The sequence below is a fragment of the Manduca sexta genome, chromosome 24 (assembly GCF_014839805.1).
Source record: "Manduca sexta isolate Smith_Timp_Sample1 chromosome 24, JHU_Msex_v1.0, whole genome shotgun sequence".
Taxonomy (NCBI): domain Eukaryota; kingdom Metazoa; phylum Arthropoda; class Insecta; order Lepidoptera; family Sphingidae; genus Manduca; species Manduca sexta.
In genome coordinates, this window is record NC_051138.1 from 8104598 (window position 1) to 8127176 (window position 22579).

At 36.2% G+C, this 22579-nt stretch overlaps 3 protein-coding genes across 3 annotated transcripts; 1 reads left to right on the forward strand and 2 right to left on the reverse strand.

The window, feature by feature from the left end:
• The first annotated feature begins 1330 nt into the window (after positions 1–1330).
• LOC115452718 (glycine-rich protein 5) lies at positions 1331–4586 on the forward strand. Its single transcript, XM_030181309.2, has 4 exons — positions 1331–1354; positions 3347–3557; positions 3763–3819; positions 4333–4586. The coding sequence occupies exons 1-4, from the start codon at positions 1349–1351 to the stop codon at positions 4524–4526; spliced, it is 468 nt and encodes a 155-aa protein (XP_030037169.1). The 5' UTR covers positions 1331–1348; the 3' UTR covers positions 4527–4586.
• Positions 4587–6632: 2046 nt separating this feature from the next.
• Positions 6633–7881, reverse strand: LOC119190432 (the record flags this gene model as incomplete). The annotated part of the gene is made up of 1 exon (XM_037442393.1): positions 6633–7881. A coding segment is annotated over one exon (567 nt), but the record flags the coding sequence as incomplete, so codon positions are not given.
• A 10694-nt stretch (positions 7882–18575) lies between these two features.
• Positions 18576–22579, reverse strand: LOC115450719. The gene is made up of 4 exons (XM_030178800.2): positions 22288–22579; positions 20894–21099; positions 19417–20353; positions 18576–19032 (listed from the first exon to the last, which is right to left on the reverse strand). Exons 1-4 carry the CDS (start codon positions 22362–22364, stop codon positions 18867–18869), a joined length of 1386 nt encoding a protein of 461 aa, XP_030034660.2. The 5' UTR covers positions 22365–22579; the 3' UTR covers positions 18576–18866.

Here is a 22579-nt window from a genome sequence, read left to right on the forward strand (position 1 = left end):
ACTAAACACACATTTGAGAAAAAAGAAATAGGAGAATTTTTGGTCAAAGGTTACATTGATTCATAATTTTGGTTTTCTAGCGTCCAGTAATGAATTTATACCATATTATGATAGTTTTACCTACTATGTTTTCTTATTTTCATTAAATAATCGTCTCGTACGCACATTTAATTGGTATTCTTTGATGAAATTTCATGTTACGTATAATCTACATAGTATTTGTTACTTACTAGGTGTTGTGTTCATAATGTTATGCAGGATTTGTGAACATTGTAACTGGTAAAAGCGTTTTCATTTGCATACAAATAAAAATTCAGACGACTTTCATAATGTGCAGTTATTTACTTGTTCTACATATCCATTTTTTTTTTTTGTAATTAAAAAGGAATATGAGGAGGGAGTGCTTAGGTTGAATCAATCGCCCTTGCACAAACTTAAATTACCTACAGATACTTATCGCTCTTTAACTAAGATTTAATATATGGGGTCGTGAGAGCGTATTGCGTACCTACGTAAATGCTTACCAGTAGCGAAGCGTCCATATCACCCGATTCCTACCGGCTTCCCTTTTAGGTTTATTTACGTTTGTCTTAGTTGTTGTTTTCTGCCACATTGGGTGCAATATGTTAACATGTTATATGTGAGCAATATGTTAAAGCATTATTTTTTGAATCCGGTTACCTTTTAAAAATTTCAGCCTTCGCCACTGATGCGTACCTAAGTCACTATGGTTTAACTCAATTGAATATTTAGGTACTTATAGCTTCCACATGCAAACATCACCTATTAACTCACATTTCCGGCATATGCCATGAAGATTCATACGTTCGAAATTATAGTAGACTTTCAAATTCACAATTTCCTCAAGACATTTTACTTCGCCGTTAAATCGTAGAATAATTAACAGTAAATACAGTCAATTTTAGACATTTGCATAAAGATAATCTTAACATAATTGCCCACTGTTACGCAAACTATGAATTGTGGTAACCTTGGCGCGATCAGCTAAGAGCGATCAAAATACCCGTATATATATTTTTTTATCGCAAAAACTTTCCGCATCCTCAAAACTATACGTTAAGAATGATAAGAATTGATGAAAACTTCATTAGCATAATATCTTTTTAAATAGTCCATAGTATAATTTTCCATAATTGTGTCACACAGCTTGGCGATTAGTGGTCAAAGAGACAATGGTTTGCGTCATATTGAGCGCGGAACAGCTTCCGTTCGCCTCTTCACAGCGGCCGCGAACAAAGCTCCGCGAGTGGGAGACGCCACGGCACATAAGAGTATATAATGCGATACCACAGAACCCTCAGCAAGCAGTTAGCAATATAGCTTCAACATGAAGGTAACGATACAAATATATTCCTTATATATTTTTAATTGGGTTAAAATATGTATATTTGTAATTCGCTTTTCGCATTTTAAGGCACTACTGCGTTTCCTAAATATTGGTCACGGGATAAGAAATAAATATTTTTCACTTAATACAAAAGGAGGCAATAATATTATAAATTATTATATATCAAAGATAATGCACCGTTTTTATTGCATTCTGCCGCTCCTACGAAATTTAATGATCCACTCCAAAAGAATTTTGTAAATATGTATTAAAAAAGTAGACAGAATATTCATCATAACAAGGTGCATAATTCGTTGTTCGTTCATGAATTCAGAATTAGAAATTATGGTTTTATTCATGAACTTGTGTGACAATTCCTCCTACATTTTATCTGAACTAGTTACCGATTCAAGAAAGCATTCCAAAAATAAGTATGCTTATATAAGTGCGATAATAATTTATTCACAATAAATTTCGCAAAAAAAAATTACCTCGAAAATAGTATAAAACATTCGCTATTTATAAATCGCATCACAGCATCCTAATGCATCTACATAGGTATGTAGATGCTGCATACCTATGTAGATGCATTAGGGTGCATGAATGCATTTCTATTCTATGCAGGTGCATAGAATGGAGATGCCTTAGGCTACCTATTCATGTGGAGACATGGATCTACTTATATATTGCCAATTATTGAACATTTTTCAAAACGCAACTATGTCTAACCTGCCTCTATTTGCTTTATCTATATTTAATCACCTAATTTTACTATTTTGTTATATAACTTTCATTGTAGTGACACTAACAACACGCATTTTTCAACTGATATTACCTCAGTACTAAACGCTAACATCATAATTTATAGGTCCACTCGTAATTTTTGCTCTTGTATCAAGATTCAATTACGAGTGATTCAAAATAATATTTGTTTTGAGTCTGGGTGTTTCAGGACCTAATATACCTCGTAGTTGGCTAGGTAGGTAAGCCATTCGCCTAACTATTCGTTTGGGCACAATTGCCTGTCTATGTGTGTGACTATGCAGTTATTATTTTATTATGCATTTGTAGTTATGTAACTATAAACAACAAATAAATGAGATGCGCACATTATGTGTTACCCGCATTATAGTGAAGATGACCGCCGACGATGTAATATTTCATTCCGCCTTTCATTTATAAGTAACACGACTTCACAATCACAAAGCACTTTCAATTTTTTATGCTTTTGTTACGTCATTACAAAATCAAACGACACGAGCGACAGGAAACATGGATCAATATTACCTATAATCTATTTCATACAGTAATCATTGAAATATTGAATTCTGAACGGCTCACTAATTAACTTGTATTAGGTCTGTGTTTTTGTCGGTATAAGTACTTGTTCGTTGTTGTTCATCTTATTACAAGTAATATGTACCTAACTATCTTATTAATAATACATCAAAGAAGTAGGGCCTATACTGCCACTACAGATCGAATTTTTGTGCATTTCTATATATTTAGGTAACTTAAAAATGATTCGCTGGCCTATTCACAAGAATTGTGTCTATACATTTGTATTATAATACAAATGATTATTGCATAATAATTATTGAAATGAATTTTTTTTCACATCACGTCTTACGATCAAAACTTTTTACTTGCCAAGATCGACAAGTAAGTATAGTAAAGAATTTTAAATATGTAGATGTTTCAACAAATCATACTTGAATATAGTAATCAGCCACAAAAATAGCTGCATAAATTTAAAACTTCAAAACATTTCTACAAATCCAACAACTTTACCCTTTGAGATTTATTTTAGTGAAGAAAAAACGATACGGATACAAAGGGAGATTAAAATTTTTGAATTTGTTCAGTTACTTATATGGCTGGCTGCGCATACAGGTTCAAGAATACAGACTACAGACTTAATTTAGCGGAATACTATCCAACATTAGGAATATTAAGTTCAATTGAAAAATTATTCTATAATCTTGTTTTATTTTGCAGGTATTCATATGTCTGTTAGCCCTGGCCGCGGCCACCCACGCCGGTTTCATCGGCGGTGGTAGTGGTGGGTGGTCTGGTGGCGGCGGTGGCGGTTACGGAGGCGGTGGCGGCGGCGGCGGCTGGAAGCTCGGTGGTGGCGGCGGCGGCTGGTCCAGCGGAGGCGGCGGATATGGAGGTGGCGGCGGACATGGAGGCGGTGGTAGCGGTGGACGTAAGTTATAACTATAAACTAACTATTGTCAAATTAGTACCTTCTAATAAAATTCCAATTTATCAATAATGGAAGGTTACAATCCTACACACAGCTATCTTGTTTGACCTACCTATTACAAAAAAGAAATGTATTGGTACTTACGTATTGTAGGTACTTACCTATCTAATAATATTAAAAAAAAATGCTTTCTGTTTTCTTACAGAAGTCAAAATAATTAAGATCATCTCCAGCGGCGGCGGCGGCGGCGGTGGAGGTTATGGTTGGTATCTGATATGGATTTAAGTATAAACAATAACAGTCACATTTCAAACAAAGCCACAATACCCATATACTTAAATATAGATTGACAGCTAGGCACATTAGGCATTCAATAATTATTTCAAACATTTAGAGGCCAAAAGATATTGCAAGGCATTCATCCATTCGCCTGCGGGCCTCTCGACTGCAAATGAAAAATTTCGTAACACTGCAGTTATGGACCGTCATTAACTTTGGTACGGCCGTTATGCGCAGCTTGTGTATTTTACGGCCATTTGCAATATTAGAAGAGAATAGTAAATCATATACCTATTTATGCACATATTTGTATGGCATGTTGATCTAATATCAACACTGAATGGAATATCTCATAGTTAGGTTTTCTTTAGATCGATAAAGCGATAGCACTCGCACATTAATTACACTCAGACACAGATAATAAGAAAAAAAAATCTACTAGTGAGTAATCGTCATTCTGACATTACCTATTTCTAAGTATATTTTAAATTCACAGGAGGCGGTGGCCACGGAGGCTGGTCCGGCGGTGGTGGCGGTTTTGGAGGCGGCAGCAGTGGATGGAAACTCGGCGGCGGCGGCGGCGGCTACGGCGGTGGCGGCTTCGGAGGCGGCAGCGGTGGCTGGAAGCTCGGCGGAGGCGGCGGCGGCAGCGGCTGGTCCAGCGGCGGCGGTTCCTCCGGCTGGTGGTAAACCACTCTGCGACGGAACAACTTAGTACAAATTACATTAAACCGATACCTCTAAATTAAACAGGCTATTTCATTTTTTTTCTTTATAATGATATTCGTTGGTAACTTAGTGCTTTATGACTTATAAACCCAACCAAAATACATAGTCCTACCCATATTCTGATTTAGCACACGTAATAAATATGTTAAGTACCTATCTTTTACACACAACGATGTAGGAGCAGAGTAAGTAAATCTATACTATTATATAAAGCTGAAGAGTTTGTTTGTTTGTTTGTTTGTTTGTTTGTTTGAACGCGCTAATCTCAGGAACTACCAGTCCAAATTGAAAAATTATTTTTGCGTTGGATAGCCCTTTGTTCGTGGAGTGCTATAGGCTATATATCATCACGCTATGACCAATAGGAGCGGAGCAGTAATGACTAATCTCAGGAACTACCGGTTCGAACTGAAAAATTCTTTTTGTGTTGAATAGCTCTTTATTAGTGTAGTGCTATAGGCTATATATCATCACGCTATGACCAATAGGAGCGGAGCAGTAATGGCTAATCTCAGGAACTACCGGTTCAAACTGAAAAAATATTTTTGTGTTGGATAGTTCTTTGTTCGTGGAGTACTATGGGCTATATATCATCACGCTATGACCAATAGGAGCGGAGCAGTAATGGCTAATCTCAGGAACTATCAGATCGAACTGAAAAAATATTTTTGTGTTGGATAGCACTTTGTTCCTGGAGTGCTATAGGCTATATATCATCACGCTATGACTAACAGGAGCGGAGCAGTAATGGCTAATCTCAGGAACTACCGTGTTTGAACTGAAAAAATCTTTTTGTGTTGGATAGCCCTTTGTTCCTGGAGTGCTATAGGCTATATATCATCACGCTATGACCAATCGGAGCGGAGCAGTAATGAAACATGTTGCAAAAACGGGGAAAAATTATTAGTTTTGACAGCTTCCGTTGCGTGCGCTGCGTAAACGGTTAAAGTTATGCAACAATGATGTATGACGGGATTATTCCTCTTAAAAAGTTCTAAAAAATATATTATAAAACAAAGTCCCCCGCTGCATCTGTCTGCCTGAACGTGTTAAACTCAAAAAAAAACCAATGTATTAAGATGAAATTTGGTATGGAGACAGTTTGAGACCCTGGGAAGAACATAGGCTCCCGGGAAACTCCTACTTTTATAACGGAAAACTTTATAACGCGGGCGGAGCCGCGGGCAAAAGCTATATTAAATATACACACAGATACATGTAAAAATGCTTTTAAAAAACAGTTTTAGAGAAGTAAAGTGTGCAGCAGATATAGCGCACTACATAGGTGCGTCAAAAATTCTACACTCCTAAAACCAAAAACATTTACTTACACAACAAAAGTATTCAAAATATTTTAAGCATCCAATGAGTCCAAAATCATCTTAACACTCATTTGTCAAATAATTCTAAACAAATGTATGGATGACACAAATAATGGATCAAAAGAGTTAATCAAATACAGGGTCATTTTAATATTGCGTTATTAAATGAAACCACATATCGTCTTCACCTCTGCTAAAAATCATCCATGAATGACGGATATTTATACCAAAAATCCCGGTTTAAATTTTTAGTACTTTTGATCATTTTGTAGCTTATTACGAGTTTAGTGTGTGTGAGTGTGATTCTATGTCTGACTGCAAGTGTTATGTTGGAGCTAATGAATGAATGATGAATTCTCTCTGAGTAGTAGTAACTTGGTATTAGGACGCGTAAAATTAAAATGACATTTTATTGCTATTTTTTTCGAAACTTACACTTTATGGTGGTCTATATATTACATCTACGGTTCTAGTAACCTATTGTAATGTGTTATTATCAAGACGATAATTATGTGGTTTAATTTAGTAACGCAATACCTAAATGAGTCTGTATAACAAGCACCCAAAGTGTTGGCAAACACGTTACAATCATATTAATATATATTTAGGGTTTTTACATTTATTTATTTTAAAAAAAATAACATGAACCAAAAATAGTAATTATTACTTATAACAGAAATATACAAATTTACAAAAGATAATTAAAAATAATTCAAGAACACAAAAAATATAGCTAGCGAGCAAAAATAATGTGAACGTCCGTCCGATCTAATCTCAGAGAAAGAAAAAAAAACAAATGACAGCTAAATAAAGAAAAACATATCAACGACGCAATGGTCCGCGCGAGCTGGCCGTTGCAAACCAAAGAGGATATAATCCTACGTGTAAACTAAGCCACGTCTCCCGGTCTTCTAATTATTATGCTAATTCGGCCTTTCCTGAAGAAGGTGCGTCCTCGCCCGTATTGTGGCTTGGGCTGGATGACCGATGTAAATTGTCAGCATGGACCCCAACTTCTTGCAACGAATTTTCAGCGTTACTTCCACTGATTCTGTGATCTTTGATCTCATCCTCGTCACCTTTAAAACACATTTTTATATATTAGAAAAGTCAGTCAATAAATGGTTAAAAAGTAAGAGACAGAGCCCTCAGGTTATCTCAGAACTAAACTAGCAGAGCCCTCAGGTTACTAGATAGTATAAATGTACAGAGCCCTCAGGATATACAATTCAAGAAACGCAAAATAAGAGACAGAGCCCTCAGGTTATCTCAGAACTAAACTAGCAGAGCCCTCAGGTTACTAGTAAATATGGATGTACAGAGCCCTCGGGATGTACACCCAACAAACGCAGAGCCCTCAGGATGCGTTATCAGTACTACATCCGCCGCCCCCTTGGGGTGCGGAGCGTACCATGAATGCAGAGCCCTCAGGATGCATTCTGAGTAGAGCCCTCGGGATACTCAACATACAAGTACAATGTACACATAAAATACTCACACTCAAAGAACGCCATACATACATCTGGGGTCCATTCCCCACGCCATGGCACTATGTATTCGGCCGCAGCTTGAGTGGTCTTGCCATACGAGCCAGACACCAACTTTAGCTCATACCGGCCTTGTGGTAATATTTTCGTGATGGTATAAGGCCCTCGCATGCTGGAGTCCAATTTTCCGGAAGACTGGCTTGTCTTGCGTACGAAAACCAAGTCGTTTAACTGGTGCGACTTTGGTGGCTTGCGACGCTCGTTCACGCGAGCATCCTGTTGCAGGCGGTTCTTGTCCAAGAGTTCAGACGCACGTTGCCGTGCCAGCTCGCGCAAGGACTCTCGGTTAGGACTGCTTGCTTCCAAAGCAACATCGCGTACTATGGATCGTATGACGGGCGTTACACCATCGCTGCCAATTAACAAATTCAAAGGTGAGTATTGCGTAGATTTTTGTTTCGTAATGTTCAGGTTGAGCTGCAGTTTCCAAAGAATACTCGACCAGTAAAATTAGTTTCAATTCTAATCATATTCATAACTGTTCGACAATACCGCTCAACCTGTCCATTGCTTTGATGCATCTCCGGAGAGATGAAATGAATATTACATCCTAACTCTCTAATCCAATTAATAAATAAAGAACTTTCATACATTCGTCCTCGGTCCGCTAGAATAGTCTTAGGAGTACCGAATAAAGATATCGCGTTTTCAAATATTTGTTTTAATTTAATAGATTCCTGCTTACAAATAGGATACAACAGGCAATATTTTGTGAAAGCGTCTACAATTAAAACAACATACTTATAACCATTCGAGTCGGGCAGGGGCCCTAAAACATCAGAATGAACAATATCAAATGGAATACCAGGCTTGTCCCAAGACTCGATCGGTTGTAAGGGCTGACGCGGTGTTTTTTTATAAGCTAAGCAGACAATGCAATGCTGAACATACTTCTGAACAAACTGCCGTAGTCCAGGAAACCAAAAATGTTTAAGTATTAAATCGGTAGTTTTCTCTATACCAATATGTTGATGTTCATCATGAAAAACTCTTAGTAGGCTCAGGCGATGACCTCTTGGAACATAACATAACAAACGAGACTGTTCTCCGATAGTATCGAACCTGTAGTACAATACATCTTTGTGCTTGATATACCTTTTTGGATCAAGTTCACCATCAATAAGCTTTTGCAATAGAATTTGAACTTCTTCATCAGCGGCTTGCGCTATCTGGGCCCAGTTATGGGGCTTCGCGATCTCACATACATTAACTGCATTACGACTCAGGTAATCTACATGAGATAGCGCAGTCCCCCTACGATATTCCAATTCAAAATCATAGTCCTGTAAGTACATCCACCATCGAGCTATTCTCGGTAATAGATCCTTCTTACGTTGAGTGAGTTTTAAGGCATTGCAATCCGTAACTACTTTAAATTTATTACCAATTAAATAATGCCTAAAGTGTTGAAGCGCTTTGAGGACAGCCAACGTTTCCAACTCGTAGGAGTGGTAGCGAGGCTCTGCGCCCTGAGTTACTTTGCTAAAGTATGCAACTGGTCGCTTGCGCCCCTTAGCATCGATCTGAAGTAAGACCGCCCCATACCCTCGTGATGAAGCATCAGTGTGCACTTCCGTGGGTAAAGAAGGGTCATATATAGCCAGGACCGGTTCATTAGTTAATCGATTAATGATATCGTTACGAGCCCGTTCATGTTCATCCCTCCACTGGAACTGCACACCTTTGCGGAGTAGATCGGCGATACATCCCATTCGCAAAGAATATCCAGGTATGTATCTTCTGAAGTAACCAGCGAGACCTAAAAATTGTCTTACCTCCTTAACGTTATTAGGTATACGAGATTTAACTAAAGCTTCGATTTTATACGCGCTCGGCTTTACCTGACCGAAACTTATTGTACGACCCAAATATTCAATCTCCTTCGTAATAAAAGTACACTTCTTAAGATTTATTGAAAAACCTGCAGTAGTTAAAGTCCTTAATACCTCTCTGAGAGTTTGCAAACCTTCCTCGACCGTCATGCTTGGTACTAATACATCATCGATATATACAAGCACCTTGCCAGATTCAATAAAAGGTCGTAGAGTATTACTTATGATACGTTGGTATACAACAGGGGCGTTGGCAAGTCCATATGGCATTTTAAGATACTCATAATGCCCTTCAGGTGTTACGAAGCCCGTATATTGAATTGAATCGCTATCCATTTTAATTTAATGAAAGCCTGTAGCCATGTCAAGGCTAGTAAAATAGACGGCCTTGCCCAAACGATCTATATGGTCTTCAATAAGTGGTAACGGATAGCGATCCTTAATAGTATTTGCATTTAATGCACGGAAGTCCACACACATTCTGTCACTACCGTCTTTCTTCTTCACAAGAAGAATGGGACTAGAAAAACTCAGATTCCGATTCTCTAATTATACCTTTGTCGAGTAAATCTTTAACTATTTCTCGGACTCGTATTTTCTCATGATAGGACATTTTGTATGGTCTATACACTATGGGTGTTTTATTGTGCAATCGAATATGCATTGATCCAGTGGTAACGGTAGTAATGGCTGTACCAGTAACGAGAAAATTTGAAAATTCATTAATTACAGAAAGCAAATGCTCCCTCTCAATACCAATAACAGGAGTATTAATACTGAATTGATGTACACTCAATTGTACATCAAAAACTGTTTTAGATCGCGTTAAACTTTGAGCACCTCGCATTCGAGTATAGACCACACCCTCTCTATTAAGTACATCGGTACCCAGTATTACAGGAATACTCAAATATCGATCGGGCACCACATGGAAATCTACTTCAAGTGTAATCTCAGGAAATTCAACAGTTAACGTAGTAGAAAAGCTAGACTCAATATGATCACTTCCAATACCACGCAATGTACAAAAGAAGGAGTTTGGGTACACTGAAAATGTTTGGTTACTGATTCCGCTATTAAAGAAATTTGAGAACCACTGTCTATAAGAATATCTACAGGAACCCCTTGAATCACTGCAGCTGCAATATCATTAAACTTGTATTCATTTAAAGCTTCGCGACAAAAATTTACATTAGATTTTCCGCGTGATTCAATACGCTGTTTTGCAAAACAATCTTCGATCTTATGACCAATCTTTTTGCAAAAACCACACGGTTCAGACCTTGATACTGAGCTATCTGTATAAAACCGCTTCGAAGTTGACGACTGATTTTTATCAGATTCATTATTTTGTTTAAAACGTTTAGAGCAAGTGGTCTGTTTATGTCCAAACTCCCCACAAGTAAAACATTTTGACTTAGCACCTGAATAACCTCTTTTGTGCGGATAGTTTTTATTGTTAGGATTGTTATTAGGACGTGATTTGATCTGTGCCTTCGAATAAGGTTTAGTATAAACTGACAAAAAGCTAACTATATCACTAGGTAACAAATTCGCATTCATAGCAGCTGACCGGACTTGAGGCTCGGTTATGCCCCGCACTATAATCGCAGAAATTAGTTCCTCACTTAACCCCCGAACAATTCTTAAACGCAGTAACGAACGTCTAGCATATTCGGCATATGTGGAATACTCATCTGAGTCAGTTTTTAAAACATCGAAAAGAATATTTGCAATATCTACTCGACGCGGGCACAATGACTGAAACTCTCGCTTGAAATTCGACCAAGAGCGATCATTAGTTGTCCACTCAGTAAGCCAAACACGAGCATCACCCTTTAGACAATGACCTATACGCGCTAAACATTCACGGTCGTCCCATCGGTTAATATTTTGCAGATGTTCTACCTCATTACACCACACATTAAAATCATGTAAGGATGGGTCAAAATTCGAAATAAATATTTGATTGGATCTTACCGGGTTAAGCGCCTTGATGACTGTTACTAGCTTATTTGTCACCTCATTCATAACACCTTCGGTGGTGGAAGGCGGCACGCACGCGTCCACGCTACATGCGCGGGATACATTGCTCGGCGGTGCTGGTAGTGAACCTCCAGCCTCAGGTACTCCAGGCCCGCACGGCATCGGTGGTGTAAGCGAGCGTGCGGTTTGTCCCGGGGGTAGCTGCAGTGCACGCGATGTCATTGCATTGTGAATCCTGGAATCATTTTGTTCAAACACATTTAATCTAGAAATTACAGATTCAAGCTGTTGCTCAATTCTCGAAACGGAAGAACGTTCACGACTCCTAGCTCCACTTTTATTTTTAATCTTCGGCATGGCGAACAAACAAGAAAGTAGGGATTTAAAACAAAGAATTTAAATTTTATACACGTCTTAGAAAATGGCGTCAGAATGTGGCACAATCCCACTTCTGAATTTAGGGTTTTTACATTTATTTATTTTAAAAAAAATAACATGAACCAAAAATAGTAATTATTACTTATAACAGAAATATACAAATTTACAAAAGATAATTAAAAATAATTCAAGAACACAAAAAATATAGCTAGCGAGCAAAAATAATGTGAACGTCCGTCCGATCTAATCTCAGAGAAAGAAAAAAAAACAAATGACAGCTAAATAAAGAAAAAACATATCAACGACGCAATGGTCCGCGCGAGCTGGCCGTTGCAAACCAAAGAGGATATAATCCTACGTGTAAACTAAGCCACGTCTCCCGGTCTTCTAATTATTATGCTAATTATATGATATTTTTTCGCTATTTTAATTTTACACACATAATCACACGCCTGTGTCCGCACAAGAGTAGGCAGCGGCACAGTTAGTGCATCCGTATCTCGCAGTTCTATTTTTTGTTGCTCCAAGTGGTTGATGTCCATTCCCAGAATGATTTTTTGAATTGAATAACTGGAGCACTAATTACGATAATTTAAGATTTGAATCAAATGCTTCAAGATTTCCAACCTTAGTAGGTACACTGCAAATGAGGCCGTATATTTAGTTTTGGGAATGGTTTGGTTTGGTTAAAATAAAAACGCATAGCCGGATATACCTAATATGATGTAGTTCGCAATAAATAATTTTATTTTATAATTAAACTAGCTTTTGCCCGCGGCTCCGCCCGCGTTATAAAGTTTTTCAGGCTAAAGTTTTCCGTTATAAAAGTAGTAGTTTTCCGGGAGCCTATGTTCTTCCCAGGGTCTTAAACTGTTTCCATACCAAATTTCATCTTAATACGTTGGGAAGTTTTTGAGTTTAACACGTTCAGACAGACAGATGCAGCGGGGGACTTTGTTTTATAATATATTTTTTAGAACTTTTAAAGTGGAACAATCCCGTCACACATCATTGTTGCATAACTTTAACCGTTTACGCAGCGCAGGCAACGGAAGCTCTCAAAACTTATAATTTTCCCCGTTTTTGCAACATGTTTCATTACTGCTCCGCTCCTATTGGTCATAGTATGATGATATATAGCCTATAGCACTCCAGGAACAAAGGGCTATCCAACACGAAAAGATTTTTTCAGTTCAAACCGGTAGTTCCTGAGATTAGCCATTACTACTCCGCTCCTATTGGTCATAGCTTGATGATATATAGCTTATATCGGTCCACAAATAAAGGGCTATCCAACACAAAGTGAATTTTACAGTTGATACCGGTAGTTCCTGAGATTAGCCATTACTGCTCCGCTCCTATTGGTCATAGCTTGATGATATATGACTTTGAGCACTCCACAAACAAAGGACTATTCAACCCAAAAAAAAATTTCAGTTCGAATCGGTAGTTCCTGAGATTAGCCATTACTGCTCCGCTCCTATTGAATATAGCGAGATGATATATAGCCTATAGCACTCCACGAACAAAGGGCTATCCGACGCAAAAAGAATTTTTCAGTTTGGACCGGTAGTTCCTGAGATTAGCCATTACTGCTCCGCTCCTATTGGGTATAGCGTGATGATATATAGCCTATAGCACTCCACGAACAAAGAGCTATCCAACGCAAAAAGAATTTTTCGCTTTGGACCGGTAGTTCCTGAGATTAGCGCGTTCAAACAAACAAACAAACAAACAAACTCTTCAGCATTATATAATAGTAAGTACTATAGATAATGATATCACATTTCGTACTCCGAAAAAAATATTTTACCACTGGAACGCCGAGCCTATTTAGCATGAGGCCAGACAATCGACATTGTATGTATAGCAAACACTCTCAGTTATATCTAATTAAAACATTGGATTCTCAACATCTCCAACACTTTGTTTGCAATGATTATTGATTAATAACGTGATTACGTTTAATGAGTAGGTATTGAGTACTTGACTGCCTCGGTGTCGTAGTTGTAATTGTACACTGTACAAGTACGACTACAGCGCCGAGGTCCTGGGTTCGAATCCCGGGTCGGGCCAAAATAAGTGTGACTGAGTTTTTCCATCTTAAAAGTTACTCAGTCACAGCTCGAAGTAAGGAAGTTAGCGGTGTGATACCCACGTACCCTGGTCCTGCGCCTAATCTCTCTCCGGTCATGTCGGGTCGCCTTCTCACCAGACTATGAGAGTGAAGGAACAGAGAGTGCACCTTTGTATTGCGCACACACTTGAGCACTATAATATATACTGCGTTCTTGGCTGATCTCCGTCGATATGCCCACCGTTGTCAAAATTCGGCTAGGAGGGATTCATTAATTTATTCAGGTATTGAGTAGCACCATACAGTGGCGGATTTCCCCTAAGGCACAGTAGGCCCGGGACTAGAGTGGCCAGACGATAAGGACGGCAAATGAGGCCAAAAAAATTACTGATGATTACAAGAAATAACTCAAATGCAAAGTATCTTAATGTATTAAAGGCTCGTATACTTACCTTATGACTATAATCTTCCTAAAACACTATTTTAGGTGCTGAGAAAGGGGCGGCACTTGGCCTCGGGCCTAGAGCGGCTAGGACTGCGAATCCGTCACTGGCATCATATGAACACCCTAATTGCTTATTTACTTTTGATATTGAGAGTACGTACCTGCACAACAAATTTATTCGGGCACATAGTGTTTAATCCAAATTATGTATATGTATCTATCAATGAAGAGTGGACTGTCAGGTAGATGATGAATTTTGCTTGATATGACCAAGGGGTCAAGACCTTTTGTTTTACGGAGTTTAAATTTTATTTAAGCTAAAAACCAACCCAAACCATATCAATGACTTCAAAAATAAACTACTGACATCCTTTGGATAATAAGAACATCCTATATGTAGACACATATATGCAATGATGAACCGAAATAATGAACTGAGGAGGGAAGAGGCAAGGACCACCACTTATATGGGGGACAAGTTGAATAAGTGTCCAGCGGTTAGCAGTAACTTACAATTCAAAAACCCTCCTCTACAATAGCACTTACAGAGCAAAAAGAAATGTCATGAAGTTAGCAGTTCTAGACGAGGTGGAGTGTTGAAGACAGAAACTATTCCAAGCTGATATAACGAAGATACCGTAACACTAGCGTAGTTGATGTAGATGTTGGTGAAAATGCAGTAGGCAGGTAAGTATATAAAACTTCAACTATAACAGAGCGGAAGCCTATGTGATTATTTGAATATCCTACTCTAATAAATTTTGAAGCTATCTTAAAAAGTAAACCATTTTTCTAACGGGGCGCCACCATACATTCACGCTTGTCGACGGACACGTTTTCATAAGATGGTTTCAAAGCACGCGTGACGTAGCGTAGCGTCGATGGCCAACAAATTATGAGAATGATCGATTGTAGTATATAAATTATTGATTACATGCAGTTATTATCCGCGCCGTTACATATTATAACACCTTAATATAGTAATAGATACTTACAAGTTACCTATAATGCTAGCATTTGTTTACCCAGGCAGGGGATATAATATATTAAACCGACACATCTGTCTGCTCCCTAGCGAGACTTGGAAAAATTCTACTTGACTCTTCCAACTGACTTTCTTATTTACAGCTTAGGAAAAAAATCACTTATAATATTTCAATAAACTAATATTCTGTACGTTTTGTTAACTCAAGCATTTAAAATTCTTAAATAAAGCCTTTCATAACACTACGGATCTAATGAAGATCTTCGTCGATAGACAATGAAACTTTAATAACAAACAACAAATTACCTACGTTTGCAGCTATTGTTAAATAATAAAAAAAACTTTGTAACAATAAATTATTACAAAGTTTATAACCATTACAAACCAAAAAATACTTTAACTTTATACAGGTGTAACACGATAGTGTCCACCTGAAGCAGGTTTATAGAGCACTTTAGCGTCTTTTCGTATTCATCTATGTATCATGAAACGATATAACTCTTGTGTTACCCGAAATTGGATAATTTAAAAGTTATTTAGATATTTGTTTTTTTTTTACGAAGGTCCACTTTGCTACTGAAGTTCGTAATAAAACGTAAACTTTTATGTCTACAAATGTTATGTCTTACTCAAATAAATTACTTAGTATTAGTTCAGGTTCGTATATAACTTTCTTCTTCAATAATTTGTCGCTTATTTTATAAACATCTTGCATTCTTTGCTTTTTAAATTCCATTATATTCATTTCCAAGTACCTACCTCGTTCACCGATAATATGTAGAGATTGTTTTTATAGAAGAGATTGTAGATTTTTCGAAGTGAAATTTCTTATAGTAAGAGATCCCGATAGTCGATGTGGCATCGCTGGAGAGACTGTAGCAAAGCCCAGGTCTCGATCTAATCAAAGCATTTCTCATAGTCCACAAACGCTAAGCAAAGCGACAACTCCTCGGTTTTTTGTATTACTTGCCGAAGCGTATGAATGTGGTCTATGGTACTAAAGCCTTTTCGGAAACCGGCTTGTTTGGGAGGCTGGAAGTCATCAAACCTGCGTTCGAGACGATTTGTGATGACCCTTGAAAACAACTTATAGACATGGCCAGGAGCGAGATGGGCCTGTAGTTCTTCAGCAAAGTCTTATCACTTTTTTTGAAGAATAGAACCACCACGCTCCTGCTCCATGCCTCTGGCGTTGAACCCTCGAGGAGAACGGAATTGAAGAGCGTCTGAAGGACTTTCAGTATCGGCGTTCCGCCCGCTTTCAGAAGCTCTGAAGTGATTCCGTCCCCGCCCGGCGCCTTGTTGTTGTTAAGTTGCTTCAGGGCCATCTCAATCTCACACAGACTAATGTCCGGGATATCATCGCTAATACAATTTATACGATGTATTAAATATTGGATCCTACTGCAGGGAACATCTCTCCTCTACTACTGAGAAGGTTTAGGCATTCACCAAGCTGGCCTAGTGTGGGTTTGTTACTTACTTTTATTAACTACAAAATTTAAACTAATTTTTAACAAACGGCGCGAAGGCGGCCGCAGTTCACCAACTAGGACTCCAACCAATGACAACGCAGACTGCCTACTCACTCACTCACACTGAGCGACGAATATGGCCGCGCGTTGATATGAATCTCATTCTGTTCCGTACAAAGTCACATCTCGGTCATAACCGAGATTCTCGGCAGTTTTTAGCCGAGAACCGAGACAAATTTCTCGGTGGGATTTATAGGCAAGAATGCCGAGTCCGAGATCTCGGTCGAGCCTTAATTAACAATAATTTAATTAAAAATATTGCGGGCAAGTTTTAATAGGCAACCTAGTAGATATATATTCTTCTAAGCATAAATATGTGTAAGAATGTAGTTTTTAACATATACTCGATGAGTGCACTAATTCTGCAGCGGGATCTTAGACTATTAAGAATAGACGTGATTTGAAACTCGATGAAACGAAAATGCGTCACGATATTTGAAAAAGGAACAGCGTTATGCCAGCGTGCATGCTACATTTCGCATCCTTTTATTATTTTGTTTAACTTAGGGGTTATAATATTCTCTTTGATTGTGTTAGTATAATGGTATGTGTTTAATATGTACATGTGTTTGCGCCTCCGTAATATAACGCTTGTGTTGTATTATTTGTGATTTTTTTTTTTATTTATGTTAATATTTTAATAAATTAATTTTGCAAGTATGTTTTAGTATTATGTAAAAATAATAAACATTACACTTCTCCTAGTTCTCTCGATACTCTGTACCCATCTCAATCTGTCTTAAGCTATTTTTCAGAAGTTTCACTTCTGTCGTGTAAATTGCACACCCACACTTTTTTTAGTACTATTTTATTTGTTGATTTCAGTTTGTATGCATTTCCTGCATTGTCGGCTACTCATGAGTTTGGCACATACATTATAGGTAACCCGAAGGACGGGTATGGCCTAGTTTTGAGACTCCTGACAATATTTAAGTAATGCTTAATGTTATTATCTCTGTGTTTTTGTTGCAATAAGTTATTTATTATTATTATTATTTCTTACGCTTACTCCTCAGGAAATGGTAATTAAAGACTAGAATATTATTAGCGAATAAGTTCGTATTTTACAGATCTCTATATATTATAATCAGCCCAAATGATGCCACAAATCGTTTCATCAACATAATAACATCTGTCATATCTAAACACACGAATCACTTAACTATTCCCAGGCAACTTAAAATATTAAAACCGTGAATAGCTCCAGGTCTATTGATGTGCATAAAAATGTTCGATAGAGATTACATATAAAATCTAAAAAAGCGCAAAACACTCGGCTTTAATAACTACATACACTAGATATCGAATTTCTGTAATGTCCTAATTAGGACACTAAAAATATTGTACGAAAAGAATGATCTAGTAAAGGCCAAAGACAAATCCAATGATTATGGATAACAAAAGATATAACCAGCACACAAAAAGCGCGCGAAAGCCTGGTGGACCCCCCGGGAATAAGTCGAAGGCCTAATCGTCAGTAAATGATGTATGCGACTTTTTTTCCAACGTCGGTAAAAACATTGTAAAACAAATTATACCCCGAAATTATCTGCGCTTACAAATCGGTTCAATTCAACTAAACATACAAATCCTGTAACATAAATTCTCCTCTTAAAATAGATAGCGTTGGTATCTTATAGATGATTGATACAGCGATGTAGGGTCTATTCTAACCGGAAGAGTTTTAGTCGCGGACGAAGCCGCAAACAAAACCTAGTGCATTGTAACAAAAATTATAAGTAGAGTAGTACCATTCGTGGGCATCGAGCCGCTAAGTCTTGGATTAGTCCATTTACTCCATGCGCGCGCCTGCTTATGTGGAATTATCTGTTTAACCAATACATGATGTTGCTGGAAAAGCCACGATTCGATGGAACACATTACGTTAAATAAATACAAGACATATTTTTCAAAATATTAAACAGTCCGGTATAATTCGTCATAATAAAAATCTCCTAAACGTAAGTAGAAATGCAATAGGAGAACACCTACAATATTGATGACAACAATTTCGCCCACCTTTTATTATTATGATGATCTGTGTTTTGCAAATACATAATTTTATGTATAACATAAAAAAAATCTTGATGGGTATATGTGTCTTAAACTTAACACTTAATATTTCGGAATGTACAACAATAAATAAAAACATACACTTAACATAAATATTTCAATAAACATAAAAAATAACAGATTATTTCTTTGACTTTTTTACAGGTTTTGATTTTTTTTGCCTCTTATTAGGATTTAAATTCTCTTTTTCAGATGAATTAGAACTGTCTGGTGTAAGATGGCGTGGTCTACGCCTCTGTTGCCTTCTAAACTGCTCATGGCTGTCAATGAAGGTAATATCAGAGAATCTGTAAATAAAACAATTTTATGTCATAATGTAATTAAGATCTATTCTTCAAAATCATTTTGACATTGCAATACTAAATGAAATCACATACTTATCTTCTTAAAAATAACATGTTGTAATAAGTTACTTGAAATAGAGGTGAAAAATAATAAGTGGAACTGTCAAACGAAATAAATATTAATAAAAAGTTACTTTAATTTTACATGTGCTAATTAAAATTAGGGCTTTGGGTGATAATATTTGTTACTTATGGAAAATTTTTGGCATAATGTTAGGAGATGTAAAAATGAGTATGTGGTTTACTTTATTAACACAATTTTAAAATGACCTTGCTCATTCATAAATTGGGATGTTGAAGATGTATACTTTTTTTTTTGATACTTACACTGGGTTTTCAACGTTATGAACTTGTGCTGAAACTTCTAGTATTGCTGCTTCAGCCACAGAGCCATCACTATCGGATTCGTTAATAATCACAGATTTCATAGCTGCTTTAAAACCAATATTTGATATGTCATCTTTTGAAACTTTGTGTAATTCCTCTGGTGTAAATACATCTTGGCTTGGTACATTCTGTTTTGAATACAGAGAGCTATTTTCTGATGGATCTTCTAAATTGTCTTTCATATTAATAAATTCACAAATATCTGTTTGAACAGAACTGGAATGTGCATGTAATGACTCCTTTTGGAGAAATTCACAAGGCTTTATATGTTGATTATCAAAAGAAATAGTGATCTGTATACTACTATTCTGACCACAATTATTTGAACTTCTATTAACTATGTTAGTATCATTGTCACACACCACATAGGTTTCTGCAAGTTTGCTTTTTTTAAAGAAAGGTACCTTATATTCATCTTTGAGTATCTTTGGGTGCTCTTCTGTGGCATTATTATCTTCCCATTCTTCACTGTCAACGGTAAGCACTGAGACAGATGTTCGTTCCTTTTTATCAGCCTCATACACAGCCAACAAAGCCTGTTTATCTTTATCTACAGTAATTTGGGAACAATCCATGTAAGATGCATCAATAACAATGCCACTTTCATCATGTTCATCTTTATTAACATTTTGGATTTCAAAAACATTTTCCTTATTTCTATTAAGCCACTTTTGTACTGAAGTTATGGAATTTTCCATTTTATAGCTGTCTTCTGAAACAATTTCACCAGGCAACAAAGAAATTCTATTTTTTTTCTTTTTAACGTTAAGATTAAGGCTCTTTCTTTTATTAAAATACTTTCGTGGAGCCTGAATACATTCCGGAAATATATCTTTTTCCAATTTTAGCTGCGCTGACATCCTTTGATGGTTAAAAACTGTAACAATAAATAGAAAATTTAAAGTATTAAAAACATTATTTTCATTATTTCTACCTTATTGAACTGAATTACATCATTTTACCATACCATACAAGAGAGCTTGAAATATTACATTGTATCATTCATTGCTGATTTCTTTTTTATCAGAATAATGTACAAATTTGTTAAGTTTAAATGCTTTGCATAATTATCCACCCATCCAACGCATTAACCTGTATTTATCATAACCAAACTGAAGCTTTTCTCAGATTATCTTATTCCTAAATTAGTCCTAAAAATTAATACAGAAAATGAAATTGTATAATATCTCGAAAATAAGAAATTCATTGCCAAGTTAGTACAAGAAACTTTTATAAATCTATATAAAAGTATATTTCTTTTTTAATTCAAAACTACATTGATCTCATTATAAACAAAGTTACAGATACAAAAATTATTATAAGCAAAACGCCATAATATATTAGTTGTTTTTGATAAATTAATCTATTGAAGTAAACAAACATATGTAGATATAGAATAATAATTGCAATACATTACCATTGACATTGAAGGCCTTTTCAAACTCTTTTAACAATACTGAAGCATTGACTGCTCTTTGTCCTGAAACTTCATCTAATTTATAATTTGAGGTAGATTCATCTGCTGAGGTGAGGCAGCTATAACAACTGTCTGTCCCTGAGGCACAGGACACACAAACAGTGTGCCCACATGAGTACCGTAAAAACTCTTCTGATTCTTTGTCACTGTAAATATTAAATAAAAATATTATTAATACTAAATTATTCTATATTGTTTTCTATGTATTAAAACAACAATAGTCAAAAATAGAATAAGCTATCCTTATTTTTAAATACAATATCAAAAATGAATTTCATCCAAAATCTGTTAGAAAAAGATTTTTCAAAATCCCTGCAGTAATAAATAAGTTATAAAGCTTTGAAATTTGGTGCAAAGGGAAGCTGTCACATTACAGTAATAGTGAAATATGACATCACCCAGTACCACTGAACATAAAGCTGCGTGAATGAGAAATGATAGCGAAATATCCCCACCACACCCCTGCTTTGCTCGCAACAATGTTTCAAATATGAATAACTGCTTTATTTGTTAACCAATTTTGATGCTGATTTTACAGAAGAATTTCTTATTTATATAATTTTCTGTTACATATAAAATAATAAACTAAATCAAGAATAGGAAGCTACCATATTTTTAAATGCCCTCAATAATGGCAATGTAGTGTCCAGAATGTCTGTCTCGAATAAATTTTTGGTATTGGCAATGGGTTCTAGAATAACACACAATGAAGCTAGTATTACAGGCTTTATTTAAGAAAAAGGAGGCCACTATCAATAACACAAATATAACCAAATACAGATTCCAGTTATATGTATAGTAATGTCAAGTAGGTAATGTTTACCTATATCTTAACTAATATATGTAAACAAAGCTACTTATAATTTTATCAAACATATATTTCACCTTTTCTCAAAGTAAGAATATGTATGTATTTTTAGGCATATAATCTTATGATTAAATTTATAAATTTTAGTCATGTTTATTTATAATTATATGAATTCAGTACAATATTTTAAGTAAAAAATACAATAACTGTTGTATTCCCGGTTGTTGACGTGGCTCCAAATAGACTTTCATATTTACAGATTTATAATCCAACATAAATACCATATTTTTACTTTATTATAAGCAGGTTTAATTGCAAGTTATTCGCTAATTACTACATAAATACTTCGATAGCCGTAGTTAGGGACGTCATTTGAATTGGTAAACTACTAGTTCCCTTTTAATTCCTAGTCTTCCGATTCAATTGCGCGTAAAAAAGGCATAGGGCAGATTAATTAATACACTCAAATACGTTTCTACAGGTAAACAATTTTAAAAAGACAAAATTTCGCGAATAGTTAACTTACCAAACAATACAACGATTATTTTCGCATATTTTTTTTACACAATCCAGCGCTAGGCAAACATCAAATGAACTAAACATCACAATCTTCAATCAATTGCAAAAGTTCAGGACTTTAGGGACGATTAAAAGTTATTTAAAATACTATGAATTTACCATTGTTTATACCATTGATATCCATAAAATAAAATCTGCGATAGCTAAACCACAATAATTCATGATCGGTGATCCAAGTTACAAGTTACAACTTACAAACAAAAGTTACAAACAATCAAACATAGAGTAGGTAAGTAATA

Bases quoted from the DNA above. Each gene is read 5' to 3' on its own strand.
- LOC115452718 (XM_030181309.2), top strand. The intron at 3,558-3,762 runs GTAAGTTATAAC...GTTTTCTTACAG, and splicing joins AGGCGGTGGTAGCGGTGGAC to AAGTCAAAATAATTAAGATC. The intron at 3,820-4,332 runs GTTGGTATCTGA...TTAAATTCACAG, and splicing joins CGGCGGCGGTGGAGGTTATG to GAGGCGGTGGCCACGGAGGC.
- LOC115450719 (XM_030178800.2), bottom strand. From the start codon at position 22,364: ATGTTTAGTTCATTTGATGTTTGCCTAGCGCTGGATTGTGTAAAAAAA. The intron at 20,354-20,893 runs GTAATGTATTGC...TTATTGTTACAG, and splicing joins AAAGGCCTTCAATGTCAATG to TTTTTAACCATCAAAGGATG. The intron at 19,033-19,416 runs GTAAGTATCAAA...TTTTATTTACAG, and splicing joins CATAACGTTGAAAACCCAGT to ATTCTCTGATATTACCTTCA.